This window comes from Neophocaena asiaeorientalis, unplaced genomic scaffold, assembly GCF_003031525.2.
Source record: "Neophocaena asiaeorientalis asiaeorientalis breed wild unplaced genomic scaffold, Neophocaena_asiaeorientalis_V1.1 scaffold150, whole genome shotgun sequence".
Taxonomy (NCBI): Eukaryota; Metazoa; Chordata; class Mammalia; order Artiodactyla; family Phocoenidae; genus Neophocaena; species Neophocaena asiaeorientalis.
The window spans coordinates 16885899-16894889 of NW_020176571.1; the positions used below are offsets into that span (position 1 = coordinate 16885899).

The 8991-nt window shown below is 38.6% G+C and overlaps 1 protein-coding gene across 1 annotated transcript in view; it reads right to left on the bottom strand.

Moving 5' to 3' along the window:
* Positions 1–2121: 2121 nt before the first annotated feature.
* The window catches only part of ST8SIA1 (ST8 alpha-N-acetyl-neuraminide alpha-2,8-sialyltransferase 1), a 143442-nt gene continuing 136572 nt past the window's right edge, over positions 2122–8991 (bottom strand). The window contains exon 5 of the mRNA XM_024733246.1: positions 2122–3008. Within this exon, the coding sequence (XP_024589014.1) occupies positions 2522–3008 (487 nt within the window). The 3' untranslated portion in view covers positions 2122–2521. The remainder of the gene's footprint in view (positions 3009–8991) is intronic.

The window sequence follows — 8991 nt, forward strand, 5'->3', positions numbered from 1 at the left end:
CGCGATAGTGAGAGGCCCGCACACCGCGATGAAGAGTGGCCCCGACTTGCTGCAACTAGAGAAAGCCCTCGCACAGAAACGAAGACCCAACACAGCCATAAATAAATAAAAATAAAAAAAAAAAATGTCTCCAGACATTGCCAAGTGTCACCAGATGGGGGAGGGGAATCACCCCATTAAGAAGCCCTGATCTAATTACACTTTATCGATTTGGGCCATTTCTGTTTTGCCTTTCAGAAACCCCAAATGTATAGACTAACCATCGTACAAATCTATTGCATAAACCTAGCCCAGGAATCATAAGATGTAAAATTTCCAGAAGGCATCTCCAATGGAACTGTGACACATGGGTTCTATGGAGCTCATTAGTTACACCTGAACAGTTTTAATAATTAAAGCACTAATCGGAGTGATACATATCTTATTAACTTTTATGTACGTTTTTTGTTAGGCCTTTTATATTTTGATGAAACATATACCTAAAAATATATTCCTTTTTAAGGTAGTCATTAAGTAATAACAATAGCTCAAAAGAGGAAATATATTCAGGGTTGTACATACAGCGAATATTTAATGCAACTCCCTCATAGTACATTCTCATTACATTTTTGCTGCCAAATAGGATCAAAAGAGCAAATGAGATCTGCAGAGAATGAATACTCTCAAGTTCTTAACTTTCTAAGTATCAACAGACTCTGTGTTATGTCAACCAGCCGTGTTTTAACTGCTGATCTCTATAATAACCTCAATATTCAATCATCTTTAGAAATTGGCTGTTCCAATGATGTAGAATTTTTCCAAGGGCTTTGTTATCTTGGTATCCTTTAAATTAACCCACCAAAAACTGCCACCTGTTTAACTGTTTTAGTCTATATTGTATACTAAGTCTCTACCATTAAAAATGAAGCAGAACTTTTGGGTACAGTTTACCTACATTTTGGTGACACTTAAAAGTAAAGTTAGTGATTTCTACTGTCTCCTTTTAGATTAAGGCATCCCAAAGCACAAAGACCATGTGAAGTTTCTTTTACCTTTCTCTTATATGTAAACACATCTGACTGCTTGTAATCTGTCAACAGAGTTTGTGTGCAGTTGTGTCGAAGTTGAGGTAACAAGCCTTCTAAGCAGTCCTACCTGTTACTAAGTGAATAAACAGCTACTAATTCACATCCCTTTACTGGTGTGAACCATGCCTTGATGACCATGCTTAACACAGCACTTACTCATGAGGTGCTGGGAAGAGTCACACTGACTAAACCAATTCTGCTCATTTGGAGTGATTTGGGGGTAAGGCTTGCATCTCATACTGGTTTGAGCATTACAGCAGCATGCAGTAAGCTGGCTTCTCTCCTATCAAGGTGTAGTAGGTAGTACATAATGCATTTGTAGCTCTCCAACACCAGTTACAGATTTTTGCCATCCCAGGTCATGTGGGTTCGGCTTTCATAATCACACAGAAATGAGCTTTGTTTAACAGTGCGTGTGTGAGAGACTATGTATGAGGGTACACAAATATATGCATTCTTTTATGTGTGCATGCATATTCTTTATCTTGGAGGGAACATACCATGGTAGATAGAAAAGGATATGCCTTCCAATCTATCTTCCAGAGACTAAGCTTTATGTCATTGTGCTTTACTTCATCTCCAAACATTAAATTATGAAGACAATTCTGCCAATTTGCAAATAAATAGTGCACTCACATTTGCAGGTTTTGGCACTAAAATAATAATAATGCAAACAGGTTACACAATGCACACCTAAAATTGAGTTTATGCCCTAAATTCTGAGGAGGGAAAGTGGCTCTTCATCCTGACAATGAATCAACCCAGACTAAATTCGACAATGCTTCACATTGTCTAAGTAGACCTGACAAAAGGGGAGGAGGTCATTCTCACTTAACACTTTTTAAATGGAAGGGAAGGGAACTCTAGTTAACATAGACTTGGTTCAACAAATCACAATAGTCAGCTCTAGCATTTTGGATCCATGTTATCCAGTAAGGGATTTTTAAAATCTACCCCATCACCTACTCACTGCCCTTAAATAAGGCAAAAATAAATAACAATTTTTTAAAAACCTAGAGCTCTAATGTTAGTCTTAATAAGATAGGTTTTTTTAAATTAAGCCAGTTCATGTTGATAATCACTAACACTTTTACCCTGGCATTTCATTTACTATACCTTGATTAATTCCTCAGCTTCAACAATTAGAGTCTTGTCTTATTTGTGAACTGTATCATCTCTACTTGAAGGATGAAAATGTGCTTTACCAACATCATTTTATCAGCATGTTACTAGTTGCATATCCACCATGTGCTATAAAAGATTTCATAGGACATTTCACTTCTTTTTTTGTCCTTCCAGCCAACAGTAAAAGTAGAGTTCCCCTTGAGTTTTTGTTGTCGTTTTTCCCAAGTGGCCCACGCAAATCCATGAAACGACCTGACCATTCCCTATTGGAGTCACGTAGAAAACCTAACAAAAATACCCTGGCTCAGTCCTTTCTTTTTCCACAGTCCCTAGGAAGTGGGTGGGAGTGAGGTGTCCTCACATGGGTCTAACTGCATTCTCAGTGCACCAATTTTATGAAGATACCAGAGTTGGAGAAATTCCTCTGGCATGGCATGGAAGCCAGAAAAGGGCAGGACATTATCATAGTAGTGGTGGCTGATGGGTTGTTCATGCATATTCACAGAGAAGGGCCAGAAGCCATAGATGGCCACCTCTTCACAGAGGCCCAGGGCTGCGCTCACCAGAAAGAGTCCTGTGGACAGGCGCTTGGCATGAATTCCCCTACTTTTCCAGAACTTCCCAATGCTACGCAGAAAGTTGGGGTTGGCAAAGAGCACTGTTTGATTGGCACCAACATCTGACAGTGTGTAATAAACCCGGAGGGATGGCTCTGTTCCCGTCTTCATAGAAAAGGCAGGCATGTAGATGTAACTGTGGTTATAAACTTTCATGTGGTCCACAAACGTCTTTCTGGACCATAGCAGGTTCTGAAACCTATCAAAAAGAAGAAGCTCAATTAAACCTGGAGAAAAGAAACTCATCAATACCCACTCTACCGTTCTTCTGATGGCCCTGATAGCTCATATCATCTCAGCAAAAAACAAGAAAAACACTTCTCTTGTATTTAAAATCCACCTTGAACTTACCAGTTCTCTCTCATCAAGTAGCCTGACTTTTCCCCACCGCAACGTCTTAAACTCCAGTTAAGATTCTTTAATGAGATGCCCTCTGAACTAAAATGCATTGTACATTTTTGTTCTCTTTTAGAATTTACTTTCCTGGAATGTAAAAATGATTTAATACTCATGAATTCACAAAGATTGTTGGTTGTTGGATAGGCTTTTGATAAAAGCTACTTGTGTGGTAGACGTAAGCACAGGACTGGTTTTCTCATCTGCAAATCAAAGGAATCACTTCTAAGATACTTCTTACCATTGAAATTCTATAAGTATTCAGCTTAATCAGTGAATGCTATATTATAATATTACATGGAAAAAGAAAGACTTGTCTCTATTATAAAATGCTACTAAGAGTTGCCCATATTGCTTGCTCCAAAGAACTCCTCTTTCCTATGTTCTTTCAGTTTGGATTACGTAGAAAGAGGATCTCTGATTCAAATGTATTCAGCTAAAATTAATGGTACACATCCTATGCATCAGGCATTGGGGAAGTAAAATTTTAACGACCCAATTTTTGATCTCAGGAAATTCCAGTCCAATTGTGAAACAAAAATATAAGTGAGCACAATATAATGTTCTAAGTACAACCGTTGATATTTGTATAAATTACTGTGGAATACAGATGAAAAAATAATTCTGCCTTGGGAGACAGAGTGGGTTCCAAGAAAGCTACAGAGAGGGGATGACATTTAAATACATCTCCTTAGGGGAAGAGCAGGAAGAACAACCACTAAACTATAAAGGACACTTTGGTCATAGGCAAGGGTGCAGTGTCCTGAAACAATGATGAGTATTCTGTGTCCCTGGAACAAGCGAGACAGGGATTGTGGAGGCAGTGATGGGAGATGAGGTATGTTGCAAAAACCCTTGTGTCGGGCTTCCCTGGTGGCGCAGTGGTTGAGAGTCCGCCTGCCGATGCAGGGGACACGGGTTCGTGCCCCGGTCCGGGAGGATCCCACATGCCGCGGAGCGGCTGGGCCCGTGAGCCGTGGCCGCTGAGCCTGCGCGTCCGGAGCCTGTGCTCCGCAATGGGAGAGGCCACAGCAGCGAGAGGCCCGCGTACCGCAAAAAAAAAAAAACAAAAAAACCCCAAAAAACCCTTGTGTCTCTCATTTGTTTGGGCTGCACTCTGTGATGACTGAGAACCTTCACAGAAGTGAGTACTTAGAGCCCTTACTACCTGGATTACAAACATTTCATCATTTGTTTAGTTGTCAATCTGTGTCAAAAAAAGTGACTCTGGTGATCTGGGGAAGGAAGAGGCTGGTGGTCTGGAGACCAGTTAAGAGGTTGCTGATGTAGCTCAAGTGAAAAAGGACAAAAAGACAGTGAGTGCCTTGTAACTTCTTGTTCTTTCACAAACGGAAGTCACCTGTCTTGGGTTATGTGCAGGTGAAGAAGCAGCATTTGAGAATGGAATTGAGCCGCTACCAGCAGAGGGAAGTCTGGCCTGACAGGTTGGCAGGGTTCATCAGAAATATGTGAAACTGAAATTCTGAATACACAAGTCCACAGGATTTTATGTCGCATTCAATGTTATGAACTCTGCCTGCCAAGAAAGATGTTCTTCTTAAGCCCAAAGGAAGGGAAATTCCTCAAGTTTTCTTCATGTCCTCGATTCAGCAGTCTGCCTTAGCAATTTTCCCTGGGCTCTGACAGAGAAGTGACAACAGGGTTTTTAGGTGCAATAACTTTACCCTAAAAGAAGGCATGGAAGACACTGATCCATACTCTGGAGCTGGGCTAGCCTCTCCAACACAAACTCCTGCTTCCCAACTTCAATAGGCTCTGCTTAATAATTCTTTTATTCTCTCCATTGCCTGCCCACATTTGCTGCTCACTAACACTTTCCCAATCGTGTAGATACACACTGCAGATAACTTCCTACTTCATCTGAACTATGGTTCTCAAACTTTAGTTAGAATAACCTGTATCACAGATTCCTAGATTCTGATGAGAGAGATACAGGGAGTTGAATTTTTACCCAGCATTCCCTGCTGATTCTGATGCATGTGTCCGGAGGCTATACTTATTTAGAAGATCGACACCATCAATGTAAGCTATCTAACTCTCTGCACCTTTCCCTCAGCATCTCTTTCTTTACATCTTCTAATTTTGTCCTTGCTCCTTCTTCCTCTCTGAGTCTTCTCCTCTGTGAAACAGGCTGTTTCACACTCCCTAGTGGGTCTCCCCTCTTTAAAACAATCAACCTCTCCATCTCTACTGAATTATTCTCTTCTATCTTCTAAACATGGCTCTAACTTAATAAAAGAAAATTCAACATATGCCTAGAGTGTTCCCAGAGCTACCCTCTAGTTCTCTCATTTCACCATCAACATCCTAGAACAGTTACTACACTTCCGCTTGTTCCCTTTCTTGCTTCCATTCCCTCCTTACTGCTGTGCAGAATGGTTTCTATTCCACAGGGCTCTTCTGGCTGAAGGAACTTCTCCTTATTTTTGTAGTGGACTACATACTAATGAGAATTACAGACAGCTCCAATAAAATCAAGGCAATTCATTTTATGTTCCCTGTCTTAAAGCTGACTGATTGTTCTTGAAGAAGGTAGTTTTCCTTCCTTGAGTTTTAACTTTGAAAAGGAACACACATCTTGGATCTACTGTACTCCTAATTTTATTGGCATGGTTAAAAAACCAGCTTATATATTATGTTTTATTATTTTTATCTACCTCATTCTTCAGAATAGCTCAGAATTGTTGTATACTGTATGAATGGAAAACTATTAAATAATAATTGAAAAAGAAGAAAAATGAAACAGACCAGTCAATAAAGGATTAAAAATAGAAGTGATTAATATATAAAGAATATGGGCACACAATAGAAAAATATAACACAAAGTACAGAAATATAGCACATTTTACGAATGAATTTAATATGTGATAATAGAAACAATGATGAAAAATTTTAAATTAGTTAATAAACAACGTCAAGATAACTAGTTAACAATTTGAAAATTTGAGGGGGGACAGATTCATACTTGACAAGAAATTTTTTTAAAATTTCAAGTTACGTAAGATAAATATTTAAAGTCTACATAAAGAAAACAAGAAAGACTAACGAAAACAATTGTGAACTTATCATTTACAAAATATCTTCTACAAAGGAAAATATTGACAAAATTGATTATGTTAAGATGTGAAATTTCATTACGACAAAAAAGAACATAACTGAAATAAAGAAAGGAAATGACTCCAGAAAATATTTTCAGCCAACATGACAAACAGAATGTTAATACTGACAACATTATAGTCTAAATATATTGGTATATTGACACGAAAATGGACAAAAATACAGACAATAAAAGGGAATTGTGATTAATAAAAGATTAAAATGTTCAGCTTCAGGTTGCCAGTCAAGGTGCAAACTGAATAGAATCAGGGAAGGTAAGGGCCCAGCACTCCCCTCCTAGAGCAAATCTCTAGAAATAAGAGAAAAGATGTTTTTTAAAAAAATCTACCTTTATCCTAAAAAAAAGAAAAGGCAAACCTTCAGTCAATCCCCACATCTGGAATACTTCTGAAAACAGAAAGCTTATAGAAGGAAAGCAGAACATAAACTAAGTTGCCAAGCATTACTCTAAAAGGTAGTTGTGCCCTATTCCTTAAGGCAGGAGATACTGGAGAAGGTGGGTGTCTTGGAACAATCAACAAGGTTATTGTTCAGATTATAGGGCAGCAGGAACATGCAGGTGGGTCGAACCCTAAAATCCTGCACTGGCCAATTATCACTGTGTGTAGTGGAGAGGTAGCGTCAGCCTCTAGGGAGGAACAGTGGCTGTGTGCCCAGATGATACCTGGCCCAGCCCACAGGGAACTGGGGATTCTTTTCAATTCATACAGTGCTGGCAGCCAGGCCAATGGAGGGCCAAGAGAGAGACCTGTAGATTATGACACTTGGGAGTCACCCAAGAGAAAGCCACCTTGCCACCTTCTGTTCAACTGAGAGTGAAGCCCACCTGTCAACAGGCCCAGTCCCTGCACAGAGCTTCCAGTCTCCAAACAAGAACAGATAGTCAAGATCAGAAGACATTGAAGGAAAGCCTCCAACACGAAAGTCAGAGAACAGAATGGAAGAACGAAAGAACTCAGAAAAAAACAAGATCATTAAAGAGGCAGAAGAAAACTCTTAAAAGTCTATAATTTGTTTGTTTAGAAATATTAAATATTAATTAATATTTGCACCCATGAACTAAGACTTAGATGTTATAAAATGAAAAAAAATTTAGGTAATAAGAAAGAGCTGTTAGTAATTAGAACATATAACAACAGATGGATTCTGGTAAAGGAAAGCTCCAGGAAGACAGTTCACACAGCAGGCTGAGAAAGCCATCAATCAGATTCTATGAGAGAAAAAGATAGTTTCTAAAAGGATATTTATACATAGAGAATCCTAAAGATGCTACCAGAAAACTACTAGAGCTAATCAATGAATTTGGTAAAGTAGCAGGATACAAAATTGCACAGAAATCTCTTGCATTCCTACACACTAATGATGAAAAATCTGAATCAGAAATTAAGGAAACACTCCCATTTACCAATGCAACAAAAAGAATAAAATACCTAGGAATAAACCTACCTAAGGAGACAAAAGACCTGTATGCAGAAATCTATAAGACACTGATGAAAAAAATTAATGATGATACAAATAGATGGAGAGATATACCATGTTCTTGGATTGGAAGAATCAATATTGTGAAAATGACTCTACTACCCAAAGCAATCTACAGATTCAATGCAATCCCTATCAAACTACCAATGATATTTTTCACAGAACTAGAACAAAAAATTTCACAATTTGTATGGAAACACAAAAGACCCCAAATAGCCAAAGCAATTTTGAGAAAGAAAAACAGAGCTGGAGGAATCAGGCTCCTGGACTTCAGACTATACTACAAAGCTACAGTCATCAAGACAGTATGGTACTGGAACAAAAAGAGAAATATAGATCAATGGAACAGGATAGAAAGCTCAGAGATAAACCCACACACATATGGTCGCCTTACTTTGATAAAGGAGGCAAGAACATACAATGGAGAAAAGACAACCTCTTCAATAAGTGGTGCTGGGAAAACTGGGACAGCCTCATGTAAAAGAATGAAGTTAGAACACTCCCTAACACCATACACAAAAATAAACTGAAAATGTAGTAAAGACCTAAATGTAAGGCCAGACACTATAAAACTCTTAGAGGAAAACCGAGGAAGAACACTCTTTGACATAAATCACAGCAAGATCCTTTTTGACCCACCTCCTAGAGAAATGGAAATAAAAACAAAAATAAACTAATGGGACCTAATGAAACTTAAAACCTTTTGCACAGCAAAGGAAACCATAAACAAGACCAAAAGACAACCCTCAGAATGGGAGAAAATATTTGCAAATGAAGCAACTGACAAAGGATTAATCTCCAAAATTTACAAGCAGCTCATGCAGCTCAATATCAAAAAAACAAACAACCCAATCCCAAAATGGGCAGAAGACCTAAACAGACATTTCTCCAAAGAAGATATACAGATTGCCAACAAACACATGAAAGGATGTTCAACATCACTAATCATTAGAGAAATGCAAGTCAAAACTACAATGAGGTATCACCTCACACCAGTCAGAATGGCCATCATCAAAAAATCTACAAACAATAAATGCTGGAGAGGGTGTGGAGAAAAGGGAACCCTCTTGCACTGTTGGTGGAAATGTAAATTGATACAGCCACTATGGAGAACAGTATGGAGGTTCCTTAAAAAACTAAAAATAGAACTACCATATGACCCAGCAATC